At 51.6% G+C, this 22,823-nt stretch overlaps 1 protein-coding gene across 5 annotated transcripts in view; it reads left to right on the forward strand.

Annotated features, from left to right (window-relative positions):
• Nucleotides 1–22,823, forward strand: part of LOC125720723 (zeta-sarcoglycan) — a 62,733-nt gene that overhangs the window by 32,162 nt on the left and 7,748 nt on the right. For 4 of the 5 annotated variants that reach the window (XM_048996502.1, XM_048996504.1, XM_048996503.1 and 1 more), the window contains exons 2-6: nucleotides 8,513–8,707; nucleotides 13,364–13,465; nucleotides 20,082–20,169; nucleotides 21,571–21,693; nucleotides 22,079–22,151. In XM_048996502.1, the coding sequence (XP_048852459.1) occupies nucleotides 8,513–8,707; nucleotides 13,364–13,465; nucleotides 20,082–20,169; nucleotides 21,571–21,693; nucleotides 22,079–22,151 (581 nt within the window). Of the gene's footprint in view, nucleotides 1–5,581; nucleotides 5,821–8,512; nucleotides 8,708–13,363; nucleotides 13,466–20,081; nucleotides 20,170–21,570; nucleotides 21,694–22,078; nucleotides 22,152–22,823 lie in introns of those variants that run through there. The other variant, XM_048996505.1, reaches the window with a different exon arrangement.

Genomic DNA, 22,823 nt, shown 5'->3' on the forward strand with positions numbered 1-22,823 from the left:
TAAAGATCCTCCATGTGTGTGAGAGCCTTCTGCGGTCCACTGGCTGGGAGCTGGCATCTCATCTACATCTCTGTCTGCATCTGTGCTTCTGTTTGGTGCAGGATTGAAGGAAGGTCAGCAAGATCTGCTTAGGGAGGTCAGGCCAGTTTCAGCATTCATCACTTCAGTCTGACAAACATGATGTGGTTCAATCCCTGGTATCTTTATAGACTCCTTTACAGACAGTGGCAATTCTGGGTGATTTTCATGCTCTCCAGTGACAGCTGCCCGTCAGCTGTTACAGTCCTGATTGTCAGTGTGCATTAAGGCTGTCCTATTGCTACAGGGCCGCCTGTCGATGCTTTCCCTCCATAATCACGTGTGAATGTATTAATGACTTTTTCTGGGTTATTCTGCTGTATCCCCTAAAGACAGCATGGACAATCGGTGCCAGAATTAGATGTCTTTGCAGATGAGGCTCTGGTGCCATGCTTGGAATTAGTGTTATTTGTTATTTGCTTCTCTGTTTGTTGATGTGCTACGGACAGAGTTACTGCTGCCACGCTTATTCAAGATATGAATTACAACTAAAGACAGCCATTACTGTACCAGTGCTGTAACAATGTTTTAGTGCTATTTACATAGTGGGACAGTCATCCATTGCTGTTCCACTGCTACAATTTAATGTTTTAGCGCTGTTATGTAGCAGGACACTTGGCTCACACACGTCACTCCCTGCCTTGCCGTCCATGAGTAGTTATTCAGTAGTTAGTAGCAGAGTATCAGGGCACATTGCAATACGTGAGTAAGCACTCTTCCTCTGTGGATGAGTTTGTATTCTGTCTTTTATTCCAGCTGAGCAGAGCCCCTTGCATGTTCATTATCAGGCTCCCTTCAAACACGCACTGATGACTAGGCTGAACAATCACCGTGCGCTTTTCTTAATCACAGGTTTGTGTTTCACAGTATGTCACACGGCCAAATTAGCACTGTCACTGCACGCACTTCCCTCATTCCCCTGCTTTAATGAAGCCTCATGCAGAATGTCTCACAAGCTGGATGCACAGAGTCTGTTTCCAGGAGTGTGATTGCCCAGATTAAATAGCCTGTTTAAAATAAATGGGTAGCTGGTTGACTGAAGGACAGTGAATAGACTTTAGAAAAGTGAATGGAAACCTTTGGATGGGCCTTCTTTGGTGAGACCCAGATCTCAGGACAGACCCTATCTCTGCAGGAGAGTAGACATATATTGCTCCAGTTAAGGAGATTCACAGCTGGGATGTGAAAGTGTCCTCTGTGGGCTTGTGACTCTCCTCTCTGTCAGGAGTTGCAGCAGATATTTCCAGAATAAGTCCTGAATGACACCCAGAGGGGGACCCAGGTCACATGACTTTTCATAAAACCCTAACTCGGTTGGGTGTTTTACGGTCTTTTGTTAATCTCGCTCTGCAGGGAGGCTGTTTGCTGCTTTCCAGCACTGAAGCCCCAAATGAGGCTGTGATTGGCTCTGGGGGTTAAGGATGGGGGGGGGGGGCATGGTTTCACCTGGTAGCTGCCAGCCTGCTCAGTGACGCACTCCCCCCCCATTCAGCTCTGATCCCCCCTCTTTGGCAGTATATTGCTTGTGTTGGCCTGTAGGCTATAGACCTGCTGCCTGGTTCCGTTCGTGCAGAGTGGTGCTGAACGTGCAGTGCGGTATAAAAATGCGTGTTTTGTGGCGCTCTCACGCTTTTGCTTCTTGCCATGCTGACGTGCCTCTTTCTGAATAAATGATTACTGAATGATTGGCCATTTTTAAAAGTCTCTTTGTTGCTCTTGCAGGATATGCTAATTAATTCAAATAAGGCAGGCTTTTGAATGAGAAGCTGGATTCCCTGGAACAGACGGGGGGAGGAAGCTTCTTGGGTAGGGGGGTGAAGAGCAGAAGCAGAGGGGGCTTCTCCCATCAGTGAGGGTCAGCGAGGCTGGTGTGTTCCTTTGTTTGGGTGGTTTGTCACATTTCCCCCAGCAAAATGTCCTGGTGTGCGTGTGTGCGTGTGTGTGTGTGTGGATTAGGTTTATATTACATTTTGGGGACCAAGTGTCCCCTGCAATGTAATTAAAACCTGTTATTTTGGGCACAATTTTTCAGGTACTCCAAAAAAATTTGTGAATGCAATAAAAAAAACTAAAAATTCCAAAAGTGTCGTACTTTGTTCGGTTACTTATGGGTAAAGTTAGCACTGCGTAGGGGTTAAGGTCGTCATGCTGGGGTAAGAGTTTTCCACATATAAATGAAGGGAGAGTCCCCACAAAGATATAATTACAAACCTGTGTGTGCGCATGTGTGTCTCTGTGTGAGTATGTATATCTGTGTGTTTTGTCTGTGTCCTGGCCATGGGGTTCCTTTCACACCCCACACTTCCTGTGATGAGCTTCAGCTTGCCTGGCTGGAAATACAGTTAGGGGGGTTAGGCTTACAGGCAACCTAAATATTAGCATGATGGCTTCTCGTTGGGAAAGTGAATTTGAGCTGTGGAATCCATCCTGTAGGATATCATGAATTCACTTGTGTTAAGGAGGCCAGGGGGGAGGATGCGGGGGCTGGGCCAGGAGGATGCAGACAAACCCGTACCTCACATCCTTCAGCTGCGGCGGATGCCAGTCCCTTTAAACCAGCCTCGCAGGCTGCGATGCACCGGGTGAGTTATTGTAACAAAGCCGGCGTTAGCTGTGCATTTAAAGGCGCATTAAGAGCGGTGTGGGGCCGAGCTACCCGTGATGCACGCACAGGTGGTACTGCTGTAATGAGGTGCTGGCCGTGCCCCGAATGGGTAAATAAAGAAAGCGGTGCTGCGCTCGCTTCCAGCACACAATAGTGATGAAACAGCGCTGCAACTCAGCCGGCCCATGCCATCCTAACATCTCCATGCAATATTCATCGGGCCCCCCGCACGTCCCGGGAACCGGCCGACCTCGTGTGTGACTGTCCACGCCTCTGCTTTCATATTCGCTCGGGGTAACAAGTTGCAGCTCCTGTTGACTTGTAATGCAAAACTTGTGGGTGATTCCCATCATCAAAGTTGGAGAGGATGCTGTATTTCTCAGAAGGAGCGTGGACGGATTCCCTTGGGAACAGGGGGGGGCTCTTCTCTGGCCGCTGATACTTCTGACTGCTCAGCTGCTTACAGGAAGCTTTCCCCTCTCACATTTAGTGATGCTCAGTGTCCACGCAGCTCTGGCTGTGGGGAGGGGAGGGGTCTGTTTAGAACAAATAAACTGAGATGGCCCAGCTGGTCATGACTAGATTCAAAGACAAGAGTGTTAATTACGTAAACGCATGTTTACGTTTAGATGTGTGTAGAAGCAGATATGTGCAGTGCTTCTTACGTTTGTTGTTTATTGACAGAGCTGAAATTATTGGAATGATGAGTGCAATTCTCAGCAAGGACCCCTGCTAGACTTCATAGAGCTGTCTACAGTACTGCCTGCCGGCCTCTGCCCTGAATCGCACTCAGCTGGTGGGCTGCATGCTGAAACATGAATTTGAGAGTAATGAGAGTAGGTTTTTGGGCAGGGGACATCGTCAGGTATTTGTTTACTTCTCACTGTCATGGTTAGTTATAGTACTTACTGTGCTCTTACCAGGCTTGTGGCCAGTCTAGTACGTTACCATGGGCAGTGGGGCCCTGAGTGACAAGCCACCAACCTCGCCTGCCTTGGTACAGCCTCTGGCCTCGCCGCGCTCCGCAAAGCCTGTCTTGGTACAGCCTCTGGCCTCGCCGCGCTCCGCAAAGCCTGTCTTGGTACAGCCTCTGGCCTCGCCGCGCTCCGCAAAGCCTGTCTTGGTACAGCCTCTGGCCTCGCCGCGCTCCGCAAAGCCTGCCTTGGTACAGCCTCTGGCCTCGCCGCGCTCCTCAAAGCCTGCCTTGGTACAGCCTCTGGCCTCGCCACGCTCCTCAAAGCCTGCCTTGGTACAGCCTCTGGCCTCGCCATGCTCCTGAAAGCCTGCCTTGGTACAGCCTCTGGCCTCGCCGCGCTCCGCAAAGCCTGTCTTGGTACAGCCTCTGGCCTCGCAGCGCTCCTCAAAGCCTGCCTTGGTACAGCCTCTGGCCTCGCAGCGCTCCTCAAAGCCTGCCTTGGTACAGCCTCTGGCCTCGCCGTGCTCCTCAAAGCCTGCCTTGGTACAGCCTCTGGCCTCGCCGCGCTCCTCAAAGCCTGCCTTGGTACAGCCTCTGGCCTCGCCGCGCTCCTCAAAGCCTGCCTTGGTACAGCCTCTGGCCTCGCCACGCTCCTCAAAGCCTGCCTTGGTACAGCCTCTGGCCTCGCAGCGCTCCGCAAAGCCTGCCTTGGTACAGCCTCTGGCCTCGCAGCGCTCCGCAAAGCCTGTCTTGGTACAGCCTCTGGCCTCGCCGCGCTCCTCAAAGCCTGCCTTGGTACAGCCTCTGGCCTCGCCGCGCTCCTCAAAGCCTGCCTTGGTACAGCCTCTGGCCTCGCCGCGCTCCTCAAAGCCTGCCTTGGTACAGCCTCTGGCCTCGCCGCGCTCCTCAAAACCTGTCTTGGTACAGCCTCTGGCCTTGCCACGCTCCGCAAAGCCTGTCATAGCACAGACCACTTTTACCAGGTGTAATTTAAAGCAGGGGACGAGGGGCTTCCAGCTGAAGGAGCCTCTCAATGAGGATGCCACGAATCCCATGGAGGGGCTGCACACCGACCAAGGCTTCAGAAGAAGAGGGGCCACATGCTGGAGTGGGGACTTGAACACTGTTAACCCTCTGAGGTCTAGGGGCAGGGAACACACTGTCACTGACTGGGGCATGGTCACACATTTCACTCAATATCATAAACTTAATTCATGGCAAATTATTTCTTATACATTTGTTTTGTCATTAAACTCATCTTAACTTTGTAAATATATCATATTTATGTGACGTTTGTAATTTGACATCAAAGTATAGACATTGCAAAATGCAGTTCTGATCACTTGCAGAAACATTATAAAAGTACATAGCATGCAAAAGTTTGTTTGTTTGATCCCAGATATATGATCACCAAAGTCTTGGCTACATGAAAATGACTAAATGGTGTAGTTGCAACATTCAGTTGGATAAATAAATAAGAGAAACTCATATCACCATTTCTCGGCTCCTTTCATTGAATATGTAGCAACTTTCATGTGTATGAATGAGCCATTGACACCATAACCTAATTTTAAAAACTTTAATACTTCCCACAATGGACATTATAGACAGATTACGGATTTAGTCAGTTTTTTTATGTTTCTACAATAAGATTTCAGCGAGTTATGAACTGAAATACATGAAAAAGATATGCGGCATCGCTGACGATGCCATGGACTCCAGAGGGTTAAACCCTGGAAAAATGTGTACTGTATAAACAGCGACTGTGAGGGGGCTCGGCTGACGTCCTGCTGTCAGATACTTACACGGCATCGTTAAAAGGCTGTAGGTCACAGGTGGAAGACCTGAGCTGCCCTGCTAGCAGTTTAAGGTACATGCAGCTGTGGACAGTGCCTGAGGACCTTTAGCCCTCTGCTGGGCTCTCTGGAGGAGGGAAGTTCAGATGGCTGCAGCTTGACACACATCCACTGAAACCGTTAACGAGGACGAGGGGAACAGCCGCTTATAGCCTCTGCCATTCACACTTCCGACTTTGTGTATTTGATTGACATCCATCTCTTTGGCGCCCCCCCCCCCCCCTTCCTAGCTGGCCAATACCGGCGAGCGAGCCGTTTCCCAGGGGGGATTCGGCTGTGAAATTACTGTCAGTCCTGGAGGGTGGGGGGGTGTTCACTGAAGCATTTCCTGTCGGACGGAGCCTGTGGGTGCGGGTGACATAGAGGTAAATTTGGAGCGTTTGTGTTTTCCTGGCTTTTTATACGCCTGAACGTGTGGGTGTGCGCTGTTATTTACTGTCCTCAGCCTGTAGGCGGTGAGAGGTCGTCTGCGTGTTCATGTGCTAAATTAGAGAAACCGCGAGCGGACGGAAGAACGGAGGGGAGGGGAGGGGAGGGGAGGGAGGCCGAGCCATGAGAAGTGAGAGGGCTGAGATCTCACGCTCACTAAGAGAGCCCCCCCCCCCCGCCTCCGTCTTTCTAATCCCCTTCCCATGGGGCACTGTTTATATCTGTATGCCCTGCTGCTGGTGTAGCGCTCCTTGTGTGGCTTTAATGTTGGCGTGAGATTGTTCAGGGATGAAAGCCGTAGAAAATGCAGGCTGCTTGGATCAGGAAGTGGGCCGGAGTTAGGGAGGTTCTGGTGCTTTGTTCCACTAGAACGGGGCCCTTCCCTGAGCCCAGAGGCCGTCCGGGTCTGGGTAACTTAGTGAGTCATGTGAATGGGTGGCAGACTGAAGCGGGCAGGGGTGATAATGACAGCGACTGCCCCCGGGTGGAGTGATTTCTGTCTTCCATGTGGTCACTTGGTACTGCAGCTACCTTTGGCTGATGGGGGCCTCAATGGGGCCATGTCAGAACCAGCTGCCTTCATGACTCACAGCTCGTCTGAGAAGTATGCAGAGGAAACGTTGCCCTGGGAAATGATTAAGTGAAGTGATGATGTCATGCTGGAAGTGTGGCTTTAGCTTTAGCACCGCCCTGATACTTCCTGTTAGGACCCTCACTTGAGCCGGCTGAAACCCGGGATGGATCTGGGTTCCAATGGGTGCACATGTGACCCAGAATCCCATAGGCATGGTACTGTGGCTCTGTTCTGAAAGGGTGCTGCCTGTACCTAAGACCCCCTACCTGAAGGGGCGTACCAGAGAAAAGCACAGACTCATTAGTGATCAGTCTTAATGGAGGAAACCAGAGGCCTGTGGAGAAACATAGCAGAATCACCCAGAAAGCCAGGCAAGCAGCCCAGGGCCTCGGCCTCTCAGCTTGCTTCGTGACGCTCTGTCTCAGGATGTTTTTCGTTGTTCAGTCCCCACAGCACAGGTAGCTTATTAGTACTGCTCTGCATACCTGGGGATTGGCTGCTGCTGACACTGCTCTTCTGTTCGATTGGCGCTTGGGGAAGCCTGTCACCCCTGCTGATGTTTCACACCAGTGCCGGCCATGTGCGTCGCTTTTAAACAGTGGGGACAGCGGCTGAAGGGGCTTCTCAGCTTCGCATGCCATTTTTCAGGCTCTCATTGCTGTCCTGTCAGATGCCTGATGACTAATTTCAGAGCTTAAAACCCATTTTGATCTCCAGTTTGGTAATTTACACTTCTGATCTTAAAATAACAGTAAGCTATTGATTTTGAGCATAAAAAATAGCGTGTCCTTGAGGAGCGATGGCAGTGCAGCCGTGAGGTGTCTGCCTGCCGCATAATGAAGACGCGGCTGATTTATAAACTGTCACCCGCACAGGACGGTTCTGTCTGCCCGGCCACGCTCAGTCACACCTCTTCAAAAGCAGAACTTGTTCAATAATGTCAACATTTAATTAGCACCGATCCTCAGCACGTCAGGCACGCCCTCACGCGGCATTAAGAGCTGGGGTGACCTTTAAAAAGCGATCGATGGCTGGATTTCATTTACAGTTCAAGCATACCGGCGGCCTGTGAGAATTTCACACAGGCTGACCAGGAAAGCCAGCAGAGTGGGGTCTGGGCTGCAGGCAGACCTTAACCCCAGTTATTGGTCTCTGTGTTGCCGACGTGGTCACAGTGTCTGGAAGTTTCTGCCCCTGATTTAGCGGTCAGGTTGTGCTGAATGGATTTGAGCTTAGGAAAGAATGCACTTAACAGATGTGAAGGGCTTCTGAGATGAATGACCTGCGTGGAATTATGGGATGCCCGCTATGGCTTGCACTTGTTTACTGCTTGTTGACCTGACCTGTGCCCGTCTGTGCGCGCAGCTGTCTGCGGTTTTGATGGGCCGGGTGCCGTGGCAGCTACTGCTTTCTGGGACTGATGCCAGCTGCTTTCTTGCAACCCATGGATCCTGCTTGTAGCAATGCCTTGGAGACGACGAGCTGTGGCGCAGCCGGGCTGTGGTAGATTACGTGCTGATTCTAAGCCCCGCTCCCGTGTGCTGTGTCCGGGACCGGTTATTTCCGCAGACAGTAGCATGAAGCGAGCTGAGGCAAGCGGTCCCACCTTGCGAAGAGCTGGGCTTGCGGCAAACATCCATGATCGTGCCCGTAGTTTAAAAACTACTGAAGATGCTGCTGTGAGAGGCCGCCAGGTGGACCTCTACCGCCCGGAATAAATGTTTCTTTTCTCCATGGCAACAAGTAGGACTTTGGTGGAATGCTCTTTGCCACGGTGTGAGGGGATGTGTGGGTCTGGCTGAGGGGCTGATCTCCTATGCCTGGTGGGGCAGAGGGGCTGTAGTTCAGGGGAGTCCAGCTTCCATCCTGTAGACCACAGACTCGGCGTCTGACGTCACGGTTTGAATAATAAATCACCTAACCTGCTGCTGTCGCTGTCGGCCAGGCGCCAGTGAGAATGTGGCCCTCCATGTGCCTGACTCTCCTTAAGCACTGTGCCCCTGCTGCCCCCATTCGCTTATGTGCTCTGTGTCTAATCCGCTGCTCTCCCCCAGATGACGCAGGAGCAGTACATCCTGGCGGCTCAGCCCGGCCCTCCGCAGAAGCCTGGGGCGCCCCCCTCCTCCACCGCGGGGATCTACGGCTGGAGGAAGAGGTGCCTGTACTTCCTGATCCTGCTTCTGCTGATCACCATGATTGTGAACCTGGCACTCACCATATGGATCCTCAAGGTCATGAACTTCACCGTGGTGAGCAGCCCCCCACCCCCCTGTACTGGTGCACGTGGCCGGATGGCTGCTGCTGGAGGACGGAAGTTCCGATGGACTTCCGATGGAGGCTGATGTATATTAATAAAACATTAAGGAAGATAAAAGGCGAAGTGGCCAGGCAAATAATAAAGGGTAATGTGAGCCTGCCTGGGTTCCCATGTTCCCATCGCAACCTCGCCTTTTTACTCTCCTGAAAAAGTATGGCTTTTCTGCTTGATGATGGGTTTGGTTTCAGAGGGCTGCTCTGTTGGTGTTTCGGGTTGAGGCCTGCTCTGTGCTTAGGTCCCGCTTCTGACCTGATGGGCTGCTGGTACTTGGCTCACAAGCCTAACCCCACCCGTGTCCCCAGGAAATGGCCGCAACCAGCACCCAGCCACACACACTGCTTCTGGAGGGTCCGAGAGCAGCAGAGAGCACACACAGGCCATCACAGAGTGCATTAATTACTCTACTAATTGTGTTCTTTGTCACAGAGCCATTAATAATTGAGGATGATTAAGGAAGGACACGTGAGCGACTCTGCGATGCGTATTAATCGTGCCGTGTACCTGGGGGGGGGGTAAGGGTGGTGGGGGGTATTTGTCTGGGCGCCGCCCCTCACCTGTCACTGAGCTGAGAGCGAAGTCGGGGAGAGCAGAGAGCAGGCCGCGTGTGAATCAGGGAACACTAACTCGGGGCTTCATTTGCAGTGCAAGCTCACGGCTGCAGAGTGAAGGAGGAGCTTTAAGGTCACTTCTCACTGCCCAACTGGAAGGGAACGACAGTTCCCAGCGATGTGTGATCGGACTCCAATGCAGGGCCTCGCTCAGGATTCGGCCGGCGCTAACGGGCACTTTCTGAGCTGTCCTGCTGGGTTTAGTGTCCAATTAAAGTTTTATCGTGCAAATATTTACGTACGCCCGTCCACCTGTAATTAACAGGGGTGATCTGTCTAGGTGCAGGGAAGATCCTGGATGTTCAAGATAAAAGCTGGGGGGATAGTAATTCACACACTGGTGCTTCATAGTCCTGCGGTGGGCACGTCACATTGTCAGTGCTCAGGCACCAGTTTACGCGAAGGGGCATCCCCCCCCCCCAGCCCTCAATGTCATTTCTGCTCTTGTCTCTCCCTCAAAATGGCGGAGGATCCTCAGAATCAGCGCCACAGGTTAAATAGCAAGCTGCTCTAATGATTCAGGCCCGGTTTCCCACACCCTCAATCTAGGGTAAGGTGGGGTGGGGGGCGACGGCTGCTGTGTAATGTGGTCAGTTCTTCACATTACCCAGACTACCTGCTAACGCTGGAGCATCAAGTCTCCCTCACATTCAATGTTAGGGTTCAAAAGGCACTGCATACAGCACGCGCACCCACCCCGACCTTTCAGAGTACCAAGAGCATCCCTGCCGCGCATTCCAGCCCGCTGCTGACGGGAGCACGTGGGTATTGATGTACAATCAGGAAGGACGGAGCGCAAAGGGGTGCCTTCGTCTGTCACCATGGCTGCAAGCTTTTGCTCCCCCTGGGCTTACGGCTCTATTAACGCAGTGAGTCCCAAGCCGGGCCTGGTCAGCTGGAAAACAGTGTCAAAAGTGTAAGCAGGAAATATACAGCTATTTCCTGCGTATAGATAAATGCACTGCACCGGTCATTAAAGAGGAGAATTATGGGGCGTAATCGCGTGCGCGGTAAGTCAAGCAAGAGCGGCTGAAATCATCTGGAAAATATGGATTATGTTGGTTATGCAGAAGCTTTGTCTTCACATGCGAAGATCCCAGCGAGCCGCGGGCGGCGGAGATGCACAGAAGCCGCCCCTCATACAGGTTAAATCAGAATGTGACCTGACCGCCGTTCCCTAATGGCGTAATTGAGTGCATCGTATATTTCACGCTTTGTTATGCAGTACGGTGCCTGGGGCTCTGGATTTATGGAGGAAAGTGCGGATAATCAGCTCAGCTTGGGGCGCCTGCACCATGAGACTCGCCTTTTTAATAACACTCTGGGCTCCTAGCTGAGCTGGAAGTGTCGGGAAAAGTTATCTGGAATTCCAGCTGGGTGACGCAAGGCCGGCCTGCTTTTCTCCAGGAACCCATTTTAATGGAGATGATGGTGGGAAGCCATGTCTGTGAATTATACAGGCGCCTATCACGTTTACATACGTGCTGACCATGGCCAGGGCCTGTGACGACTCACGGCTCACCGCCTCCCCCCACTGATGGTGCCGCTGCCAAGGCTGGATCGATGCGGCTCCTGAGTACGAGACCACCCTGGTCTGGGCGGCCTGCATCACACTGACGCTCTTCTGCATGGCAAGTTCATACTCCATACATCATTTGCTCAGCAAATGAGCTGCTGACGCTTCTTCACTGGATTGACCAATGGAATTACTCTTTTCTTAGGTATCAGCCAATAGAAATGTCCACCACTGGGACTATCCCCCGTCCCAGTATATCAGGCCTCTTTGTTTGGAGGAATGAAGATTCAGAGGTGGCTGCAGTTGTGTGACCCTGTCCCTTCTGCTTAGCGTAATTCATTCACGCCTAATCAGTTTGTGTTAGACGCGCAGGTTGGCACACGCCCGTGCTTAGTCATCAAGAGAGCTGTGTAGTTTAGTTCCTCATAAGCAGGAGTGACCTTCACATAGCAAAAAAGAAGTTCTACTGTTAATTATCCCCGAAGAAGAGGAACTTTGGAAGATTCGTGTCTTGCCCTGGGTCCCGTGTGTGGGCGTCTGGCGAGGGACGGAGGGCCATCGACTTCCAGGTCTGCAGGAGCCGTCCGTGACCTGCTTCAGTGTCCTTATTGTACTGATGCCCCTGAGATGCTGCGGAGCACATTTGGAAACGCTCCGGATAATGCCATGTGCATCCCCGGCTGCCGTGTTGCTTTCGGACTTGTTCTCCTGTTAATTTATGACTGCCTGATACCACGCTGTAAACTAAAGTTTAATTCATCATTGTCTAGCCGGGGAAGCCATTCAAGAAGGTTTCCAAACTTAGCCATTAGCACAGCCACGTCAGACCGCCTCTTAGTTCCCTGACAAAGGCATGCATTGTGTTCAAACACTGGCTCAAGTCCTGGTCCCCCCCCCCCCCCCCACAGTGGGATCTTACTTGCTCAAATGTCTGGAAGATGAATGTGTAAAGGTCACACCCACTGAGGATCCGTGAAATTCAATAATAAATCGATAGATGTGGGTGAAGAAATCATTAATTGAGCAAATGGGGTCATGACCGCATCTCCAAAGGCAGCCTGGCTGATCCTCAGTCTACCCCCCCTGGTTCTGCTGTTAAACATGTTGCTTTGTCTCATGGCTTCCTGAAGTTCCTCTTCCCGCTCTGGCCAGGTCGTTTCTGCACACTCTTCATGCCTACGCGCCTTCTCAGAGAGCTGCCCGTCACACCTGGGCCTTGCGAGGGGTCCAGAAGGGATCTACCAATATTCCCAAGCGTCACAGGATCAGGCGTGAGACGTTTGGAGGTGCAGCGGTATATTTTAGTGTGGGGAAGCAGCTTCCCTGTGTTGCGTTAAGAACGACAAGCAGACATCTTCTCTGTTACAGGGTTAAACTTGAACAAATATACAGAATGTCAGGGATGTGTGAATGGCACGGGAGACCTGGAGACAGTGTGCTGACTGTGTTCTGGATGGACAGGGTCAGACTGCTGAAAGCTTGTCATTTAGGGAGACGTGAGATGTTAGGTTGGCACGTAGAGATGTGACAGCTTCTCTCAGTGAGAGCAACTCTGGGGAGGGATCTGAAAGCACCCAATTGTATGTATTTATGTGTGTGTGTGTGTGTGTGTGTGTGTGTCCTTTTCCTCTCAGTGAGAATGATGCTAAGGAGAGGTCTGAAAGTGCCCATGTAGTTTTTCCTCATTCCGGTAGGAGGATGCCGTGATGCCTCCCCAACGTGCCTAATGATCAACAGTCCCCACAATGTGATAAAAACCTGTTATTTTGATGATGTGGGGTTTTCGGTCTACACAGGGGGAAACTCAATATTAGTAAAGTCTGTGACTGCAATCAAAAAACTAAAAATGTCAAAAGTCTTGTGTCGTGTCTGGTTACATATGGTTAAGGTTGTCATTGTTGGGATTGGAGTTTTGCCCATAGAAATGAGTGGATGGTCCCCACAAAGACACTAATACAAACGTGTGTGTCTGTGTGTGAGAGAGAGAGCATCACCCTTAATTTACTGGCAGGGGCTGAGATTCATGGGCGTCTCGTTGACTTTGACTGAGCTGCTGTGGCTGCCTTTCACTCTCCCTGTTCCGGGTCCCAGTCCTGCTTAATACTGCCAGTCCTTTTCCCGGCGACCTGTGATGCATCTCAAAGGGACGATCTGCTCACATTTGTACACTGGCGGTGCCAAACGGTCCCTGCTGGGCAGGGTTTCTGAGCTTCCTTACTCATCCGTCAGCACTGGCTGGAATCTCAATAAACCAATGACAACCAGTGATAATTTAGCTAGTTCTACTACCAGAGCTAAGAGATAGTGGTGCCTTTGATTACAGCCAGCATATGGGCTACAGAGCACCTGAAGTCGGGAGCATGGGGGATGTAATGAGGCAGGAAGTGCACACGAGCTTCACCCTCAATGCTTCTGCTTTTCGTGGAGGACCAGAGCTCTCATGACCTGTTCTCCCTCTTCACAGGACGGCATGGGCAACCTTCGTGTCACTAAGCAGGGCATCCGCCTTGAGGGAGTCTCCGAGTTTCTGCTGCCCCTGTATGTCAAAGAGATACAGTCCCGCAAGGTAAGGAGGACAGGCCTGTGTGTACGATGCGTGTGAGGTGTGTGCAGCGTGTTTGGGCAGCAGGTTTCCATGTTATGACAGTTGCTTGCCCTGTTGCCCCTAGTTTGCATGACCCTGTAAGAGCATCTCAAGCTGAAGGGCTGCATAATGAAGAGTGTGTGAGCAATGAGTGATGCAGGACATTAAGGAGGCTTCACAGGAGGCTTCTGGGGCATGTTTCAGCCTGAAATGGGTCAAAGCCAGCTCGCTTTGGCTTTACTATTGTGGTGTTGATCCACAATGTGGAGGTTTACTGACATCCTGGCTGTATGGATGGGGTCCCAGGCGGCCAGTGTGCCTCCAGGTAGGGCCCCCACCCCCACGTGGGGACCCCTCTCCAGGACGCGCTTCACCTGTTTATCCGGCTGACCTCTTGACAGTAAAGGTTTCCTGTCATTTTCACCCCGAGCATTCTGGGAAATGTCCGTGCCCAGGCCCTGTCTCTGCTTCGCTCCGCTGACCTGTCCTGTCACTATCAGCTCTGTTTTTTACAGTACATGAAGTACTGAAGAAGTGAAACAAACCCATTGGTTTGGGGGGGGGGGGGGGCTTTCACAGAGGGATTTCACGCCCCATCAGCACTGTCCATGAACTGAAGAAGCCACTCGCTCTGGGAAATGAAAAGAGTGGCAGGCGTGCCGGGGTCCTTCCCCTGTGAGGGTGGGGCATGGGCCTCCCACTGCATGCTGGGAAGGCCCCCCTGAGACCTGTCATCCATCACAATGTCACACCCTTTTCAGTTACTGCTCTTGGGATCTGGGCTGGGTGTAAACTGGGGAGTGGACTGTTAGCGATCTGCAGAAAAGCCGAGCTGCTTTTCCTTCCATCGCAGTGCGTCTGAAGCTGACCTCCACGCTCATTCGTGCCCATGCCACCTCCAGGTGATTCTTTTGACCCCGCTTTCCGGAAACACTGAGGCTGTGACCCCTTGTCCCCGCTGTGTCACTGCTGTAACGGGTTTCATGCCCCCCCCCCCCATCCCCCACAGAATATAATGACCGCCCTCAGGAGTGAGAAAGCTTATTTGTGCCGTCGCGCACCCACTGCGCCGGATCCCAGGTGGCCGGAGCTTCCTGCGAGCTTCCTCTTTATTAAAAAATGCTCCCAGGATGCATTTCCTCCATCTCTAATCTCTTTATTTATTTCATACTTCCTTGGGCACCTGCTGATGTGCGATTTTCCATCTGAGGGAATCTTTGACTGACTTTCCCCCCATTTTCGTTCTATAGAAGAAAGGATCAGGGAAGATTAAGTGGAATGGAGTCTGGCAGCGGCACCGGCAACCCCGGGAGCCTTGGCGCCTGATGCCCATCTGAACATCATCTGTGTCCACTCTGAGGCGAGGGGAGTCCTGTCAGGCAAATGGGTGTCAGCTCTACGCTGGAAGATAGGGGTAGTTGTACACAACAGCCAAAAATGCACCTGAATAGCGGCAGGGTGTAGGGGAAGGGGGCGGCAGCATTTCCCCCAGTGCACTCTGCTTAAGCAGTAACGAAGCAGCTCGTCCTGCTTGGCTCAGCTGGGTTTATTACCTTACAACGCTGTAAGCCAGTGATCGATTGCCAGGGAGATACAAGCGATCACCAAACCCAGGCACTGCCCGCGGTTCCGTGTACCGCTGGCTCACACTCCGGCTGCCCTCCCCTTCCTCTCTCATCACTTATCATGGCTGGGATCGCAGCCATTTCCCATGATTTACTGAGTCGCTGAGGAGAACCTCACCAGCAGCTTCATCGAAGTCCTTCACCAGTATCAGTGCCTTATTAGTAAATCTGAGCAATTCCAGCAGAAGGCGACTGCTGCTGCTCGACTGAAACTGTGTTCTGTGAATGTGATGTTGGGGTTAAACTTCCCCATGGACGCTTATATCTGTGCCCATGTTCCCTGCCTTTCTGGAAAGGACCTGTTTCGGTGCTACAAGCATGTTGATAGTAATGATAATCTGTGCTTTGACAAAGCATGTGGAACAAATACTGATGGCAGTCTTGGTCCGAAAGACAGGGCTGTGACCAGAGGTGGGTAGTTCAGGTCCAGAAAGTTAAAAGTCCAGACCAAGATTTTGTTTCAGCAAGGCAATTGAGTTCTCTGTGACTGTACAGTGAGGAACATAAGTATTTGAACACTGCACTGTATTAAGGATAGGATGAATGGGGCCATGTATTGTGAGATTTTGAGCAACAACCACCTCCTCTCAGTCAGAGCATTGAAGATGGGCACACAGCCAGGATAACAAAGGAGTGGCTCCGTAAGAAGCATATCAAGGTTCTGGAGTGGCCTAGCCAGTCTCCAGACCTAAATGAAATAGAAGATCTTTGGAGGGAGATGAAACTCCGTGTTGCTCAGCGACAGCCGCGAAACCTGACAGATCTAGAGGAGATCTGTGTGGAAGAGTGGGCCAAAATCCCTGCTGCATCTGTGTGCATCTGTGTGCAAACCTGGCAAGAACTACAGGAAATGTTTGACCTCTGTAATTGCAAACAAAGGCTTCTGTACCAAATATTAACACTGATTTTCTCAGGTGTTCAAACACTTATGTGCAGCAGTGCAATACAAATAAATTCTTTAAAAATCATACAATGTGATTTCCTGAATTTTTTTTTTTAATTCCGTCTCACAGTGGGAACCCCTCCATGATTTCTAAGTGGGAGAACTTGCAAAATTGCATGGTGTTCAAATACTTATGTTCCTCACTGTATACTCGAGTGGTTAGTTGTTTCAAATCAAACCTTGGTCTGGACTTTTACCCTCTGGACACAGACCCTCTACCTGTGGCTGTGACCAGGGTGAAATCAGGTCTGCACACTTCCAAACAGTCGACTGCGAAGCGCCACCATGAAAACAAGTGAGGCAGCGAGATGGGGTGGGGCGTCTTCGGTGAGTTTCTCAAGACGCTCGGCGCTTGTGTTGCTCGGCTGGCATTGCCGCAGGCACTCTCATCACTGACAGGCTGGGAATGCATAGTAGAGCATTTTAATTACAGGCTGCGCTCCAGCTGGCCATGGACGGCTTCCCCCTGTGTCCTGCAGCTCGTATGGCCTGGGTGTGATGTTTCCTCGGGTGGGGCCCCATTAAAGGGGGCTGTGCTAAAGCTCCGATCGTCCCTGCCGTTAGTGAGACATGCAAAGCCGAAGGTCCGCCTACATACACAAACACTGTTATTCATGCTGATTAAATGAGACAAGGCAGTGTGGACGGTGTAAAATCTGTTTGTGGTGATTCATCTGATAGATCATGCTCAGTAATTTTATCCCAAGACGGAGATTAGAGCAGTCGAGCATATGTCGATAACATGAGGAAGATAATGCCAGGATGATTTGATTCATCGGAGCTCCATCCCTGCCAGGTCTCATAATCAGCGGGATCTCATAAGGATGAATCTGTATAGTCGGCCAAACGGTGATCTGTTGTGAATTTGTCTTCACAGTTGAAGGAAACAAGGTGTTAATATCCGTAGTTTAGGTTAGAGGATGCCAAGACAACAGAAAATCATATGAGTAGCGCATGAAGAAGTTTCATTCTAAGAGTACGGAGGGTGTGTGTGCGTGGTTCTGCTACTCGGTTTCCAGACTCTGAGTGGCTGTGTCCTTTGCCTTTCATCTGATACAGTGGCACAGGGGGCCCGTGGGGCAGGGGGGTCACGCACTGGAGCGGTCATCAGTGAGTAACCACTAATTCATTAATTAAATTGGCTTCAGATTTACACTGCCTAAGATCAGCCCATCTCCCATTTGTCTTCATTCTTGTACAGTGAGATTTAATCAGCACCCTAATGACTGTAAAGGGCACTTTGGGGCTAATACATTTCCAGAAAGACACGATGCTTCAAAAGCTAATTTTGATTGGTTGGTGGTTATTTTTTGGGGGGGGGTGTGTCTGTGTCAATGGAAAGGGGACCTCACTTTGTCTGATTCCTCACCACCTCGTGGCTTGGTGTGTGGCGGTAACCCAGATCTCTGCTGTGTTGTTAGTGCAGCGCAGGGGGCAATCTTGCTGCCCTTGGTAAATGACGTGCTTCTACGCCCCCATGGAGACCAGTCAACATTTATAAACTTTTTTTATTGCTACCTCATTGCACAACCAAACTTATCAGTATTGGGTTCACTGTGCTGTTTGTACTCGTCGGTGGCAGCTGTCCTGTCCTTTTTTCACGCAATGTTTGCACAGTTTTTGCACACTGTGCACTCTACACTGCTAGGTTGTTATGCATTAGTCTTGTGTTAATGACATTAAAGACCTACTTGGCTTGACTTGACTTGAAGAGTGAAGGTAACACACACCCAGGGACTGGAGAACTGTGCTGTCTGTAGGGTCCACACTGTGTTTGCGGTGATGAGAGACACGTACTGTCTCTTGGGTAGGCACTACATTTGCCGTGATGGGAAACCCGTTCTGTCTGTAGAGTCTGCGCTGTGTTTGTGCTGACGGGAGACCTGGACTGTCTCTAGGGGTCTGCATTGCATTTGCAGTGATGAGAAACCAGTTCTGTCTGTAGGGTATGTGCTGAGTTTGTGGTGATGGGAGTCACATTCCGTCTAGGGTCTGCACTGCGTTTTGCAGTGATGAAAAACATGTTCTGTGTGTAGGGTCTGTGCCGAGTTTGTGGTGATGGGAGTCACAATCCGTCTAGGGTCTGTACTGCGTTTTGCAGTGATGAAAAACATGTTCTGTGTGTAGGGTCTGTGCCGAGTTTGTGGTGATGGGAGTCACATTCTGTCTAGGGTCTGCACTGCGTTTTGCAGTGATGTGAAACCTGTTCTGTCTGTAGGGTCTGTGCTGTGTTTGCAGTGATAGGAGACACATTCTGTCTAGGGTCTACACTGCGTTTGCGGTGATGGGATGGGCATCTGTAGAGTCCAGGCTGCATTTGCAGTGACAGAAGACCTGTACCATCAAAGCTTAATGAGATTGGGAGGCTGTATTTCTTGATCCCTTGATGATGTCTGCTTGGCGTGTCCTCCTGGCTGCTCCTGCAGACGCAGCCGTCATTCTTGGCTAAGCTCACGTCAGGTAGATCACAGGCTTTGATCAGAGGGAGTCACTGATTAAAGAGATGGGCCAGAGTTTTCCGGAAAGCAGTACATCTCTCCGGTGAGGTTCCGGAGTAGTTGATGTAATGAAGACTGCAATGTGAATCGTGGTGGGAGGGTTAGCAGTCCTCTTGTTTATGAGCCATATGATCATTTTCCCCCACGTTCATTTTTGTGGCCCACGTCCTTCACTGGTCCAGGCTTGTGGGATGAGACCAGCTCCTCAGCTCATTACTGACCACTGAGGAGGGCTAGAAAATGGCAGACTGAATTTAATCGAATTAAACTGCCCCTCGTGATGGAGCTTTCCTCCTCCATCAAGGGATGTGTTACTGCAGCAGTTTACTCAATCCTTGACGTGTGATGAATGTTTGTTTTGAAACCTCAGAGAAGCATGATGATGATGATAAATGGTGACACCTCCTGACTCGGACGCAGCCTCCAGCCTGGCTCTGATGTTCCCTGCGCCATGGGCCGTTCACGCTCTCCGTTGTGCTATTAATTAAACTCATGGCTTTGTTTGGCCGAGACACTGCGCACACTTCTCTCGGTGTGCGTTGCGCCAAGCCCGGCCAGAAGAGGGTGCCGGTGGCGTCGATCAGCTTCCCCAGCAGAATACGATCACATTGGGTCGCTGGCGGGAAAATTTTTTGGCCGCATCAGTGGAGAGATTGATGCTCAGAGGGGGTTGTGGAGTGGGAGCTTCTTCCTCAATGCTGGTGAGGGGAGGCATCCATTTGCGAGGATATGGCTGGTTATCAGCGGCAGGTTAGCACTGCTGGTTAGTAGGACAGCTAAAGGGGAACTGAGCAGACCCCCACTGGACATGATGGCGAGCTGGCAGACGAGTCAGCATGAGTCCCCCTCCCTGCAACTTGGTATGCTGGGCCACCGCAGAAAGATCCGAAGCTGCCAGCAGGGGAGGAGACGGGATTGTGGCATGGGGAACCATGCAGTCACCCCCCTTGCTGAGGGGCCCACTGTGCCAGGAGATTAAGCACCCTGTCGAGACTTAACACACATGGGGCAAGTCTGGGGTAGAGCTTTCTGAAAGAGTGTCACAGAGCTGTACACGAGTAGCTGTGTCACTAATTAGATGTTGTATCTTACTGGTGAAGTGACTGCTTATCATGTACAGCTGCAGCCGGACATTTGGCCCGCACGTTGGCGCTGAGTGGGTTGCTCGTGGGGTCTCAGAGCCTGTCACCGGCAGCAGAAGTGTGATGACAGGAATCGGTCGCGGGCACGTGTAGAGAACACATCCTCCTGGCTTCAGTGGGGCACTAGTCTGCAGTGCTGTGAGTGAGGTGTGGGGGTATGGGCCTCTGGGCTAAGGGGAAACATGAGGCAGGCATGACTCTCAGCAGCTCCCTCTCATCACATGGACAGGATGCCCCGGGGCTCGAGAGCTGTTTCTTTCTCTGTCAGACCTTCTCCTTCGGCCCATGGCGGCAGCAGGAGGATGACGAGAAGAAGCTGGGCAGTGTGATCATCCTGAGAGCGAGGATTCACCTGTCTGCCCCCCCTCCCCTGTCTTTTCCCTGCCCCAGGACAGCCCACTGGTCTTGCAGTCAGACCGCAACGTGACTGCCAGTGCCAGGAACGAGCTTGGCCAGATCACGGGCCGCGTGACAGTCGGTGAGTTCCCACACCGAGCCGCTTCATCCATCTCAAAACGAGGGGGTGGTTCAGAGGCCCCATCCTCGAATACGCTGGGGGTGGCGGCCTGACAGTTTCCCCGTCTGTGCAGCACACCATACCACCATAAACCAAGAAGAGTTCACCTTTGCAGTCAGAGGCGCTCAAAGTAAATAGCTGCCCCGACAAGCATTCGGTCACACGGTGCACGAGGGCGGTCAGGGCCCACTTAACGGGTACCTGGGGGATTCACGTGACGGGTACGCACCAGGGCTCGGGGTCACTGCCACAAAGACCTTCGCTCTCACTGATATCGCTTATGAGAGAGGCTACTTGGCACCCTCCCTTTCTGTTCCATTTCTCAATGCAAGCATGTCAGGGCAAAATGACTTTTGTTTTCTGTTCTAAACATTCACTCTGGATGCCTGTATCCTGGAATATGTGATTTTAGGCAGTCCAGCCAGTTGCTGCAGATACTCACAACAGCACCTTTCCACATTCTTCTAGCTTTGGATCCAAAGTTGCTGCCTTTTTCCTGGTATTTTTTAGGATGGTGGCAGGGTCATGATTGGGGTCTGTTACCCCCTCGTCCTCCCCCCACTGCTCTGCTGGTACCGTGGCCCGGCAATAAGTGCCTCAGAGGTGTGTTAATGTAGGCTCAGCGGAGCAGGCGCCATGACGCATCACAGTCACATTTTTGGTGACTTTAAAATGATCTTGAAGTCGTGCTGATGCTCTGCTGGAGAGTGTAAAAAAAAAAAAAAAAAAAAGGGAAGCAGAATCAATTAATAGTCAAGCAGGTGATTCATTCTCATGTGTTCATTCATCTTAGAAACTGCTTTGATAATTAGCTCTCAATGACGTCTTACGGGGGAGACGCACCGGCCCGCGCTGGGACAAAGTGAGCATGTCCTTGTTGCCCTCCAAAACAGAAGTGGGACAGGAGGCTGACAGATTCATGACGAGTCCAAATGTAGTGGCACAAATTCAGAGAGGCAGACAGATCTTCCGATGCCATTCAGGGACATTCATGCTCTTCCAGACCCGTGCAAGGTCAGGACTTATTTTTCCCCGTCACAAGGAGAGAGGGTCATTAATCAGTCACACACGTTATAGGCTAATGCTGATGGGCACAGTCCCATCACCGGGGGGAGTGGGGGGGGGTGGGCTTGAGAGGCGATGATCCTGCTTCTTATCTGTCATCAGCTTGAGCATGTGTGCTGATTATGGTGTTTTCATTTCCTGTCCGCTCTCATCAGCTGTCTCCACATCCACAAGTTTGGTATCATATTAACTGGTACGCCCCCGCACCCCCCAAACCCTAATGCCCTGTTGCTCTTTATCTGCCTGGTCTCTACAGACTCGAAGTTAGATAAATAATACACCCCCCTCCCTCTATAGGCTCGGAGATGGTGGAAGCTCAGTGCCAGCGGTTTGAGGTACGAAGCAGCGACGGGAAACACGTGCTGTTCTCAGCTGACGAGGAGGAGGTCACCGTCGGGGCGGAGAAGCTGCGGGTCACAGGTGACGGCCGGCCACCCCCACGCCCTGACCCCCCCCCCAGGATCCAGACACGCTTCATAATCACTACTTACCATCTGCATCCTTTAGGCCTTTTTGTTGAGATATTAAGAGCTGTAGATTCCCTTTTGGGAATTTTAGAAGAAAAACTCACTGGGAATACTGAGATGTTCCAAATCTAGGTGTGTGTCAGTCAGCTGTCAGTCAGCTTCCGAGTCAAAGAGGAAGCTCCCCACTGTTGCGTGTCAGACCTGGTAGAGGTGATGTTGATGCTTGGGCTCGTCGCTCGCTGGTATCAGTCGTAGTTTTGCAGTGGAGCATTAACTTCAGCACACCTACTGCTGAAACCCCCCCCTCAGAGTAACCAGGGCCCCGCTTGTCGTTTCAGGCACGGAGGGGGCAGTCTTCGAGCACTCGGTGGAGACGCCACACGTCCGAGCCGAGCCCTTCCAAGACCTGAAGTAAGAGCTGCCTGCCGCTGACACCAGTAACCGTTCTCCCTATGGTACCATTGCACGACCCAGCCCTTTTAATGGGAGGACAGAGCTTCACAACTTAGCAGAGAATCCCGATTCAGAGATGCCTGGCTGTGAGGGAGCTGTCACTCACCTCCAGCCCACTCTGCAGCCTCAGGCAGATGTGTTTGCATCACTCCGCATCATTCCTAAGTTATGTGGCATCTCAACCAGGAAAACGTGGCTTCTGGCTCGATACATCAATGACTGCCATTGGCTGTCATGGTCACCGTGGCTGAATTTTATTGGCCAGTGAGGTTGGCATTTGAGCTTATGCCACTTGGATCCTGTCAGCCTGGTTTGTGTGCTGGAGATGCCAACAGGAGGCCCCTGTCACCAGCGCTCACTGTTCTGTTTATCTTCACACCGGCTCTGCTTTTTTCTCAGTGGATGGTCACAGTTGTGTCTCCCATCCTCTGGGTGTCGCAGAGATTTTGTACAGTGGCCCAGACTTTGGAACTGCGCCCATACAAGCAACCAGGGAGAGTCGGACCATTCATAATCATGTCTGCGTGGGACTGCGGAGGATGGGAGCCCCCCACAGCCGGAGTCCAGGCTGCATCTGTCCTGCTGGCGAGCTGCTGCTGCTTCTCGGGACCAGTGTTGAGCGTGAAGGCG

This window comes from Brienomyrus brachyistius, chromosome 25 (assembly GCF_023856365.1).
Source record: "Brienomyrus brachyistius isolate T26 chromosome 25, BBRACH_0.4, whole genome shotgun sequence".
NCBI classification, from domain to species: Eukaryota; Metazoa; Chordata; class Actinopteri; order Osteoglossiformes; family Mormyridae; genus Brienomyrus; species Brienomyrus brachyistius.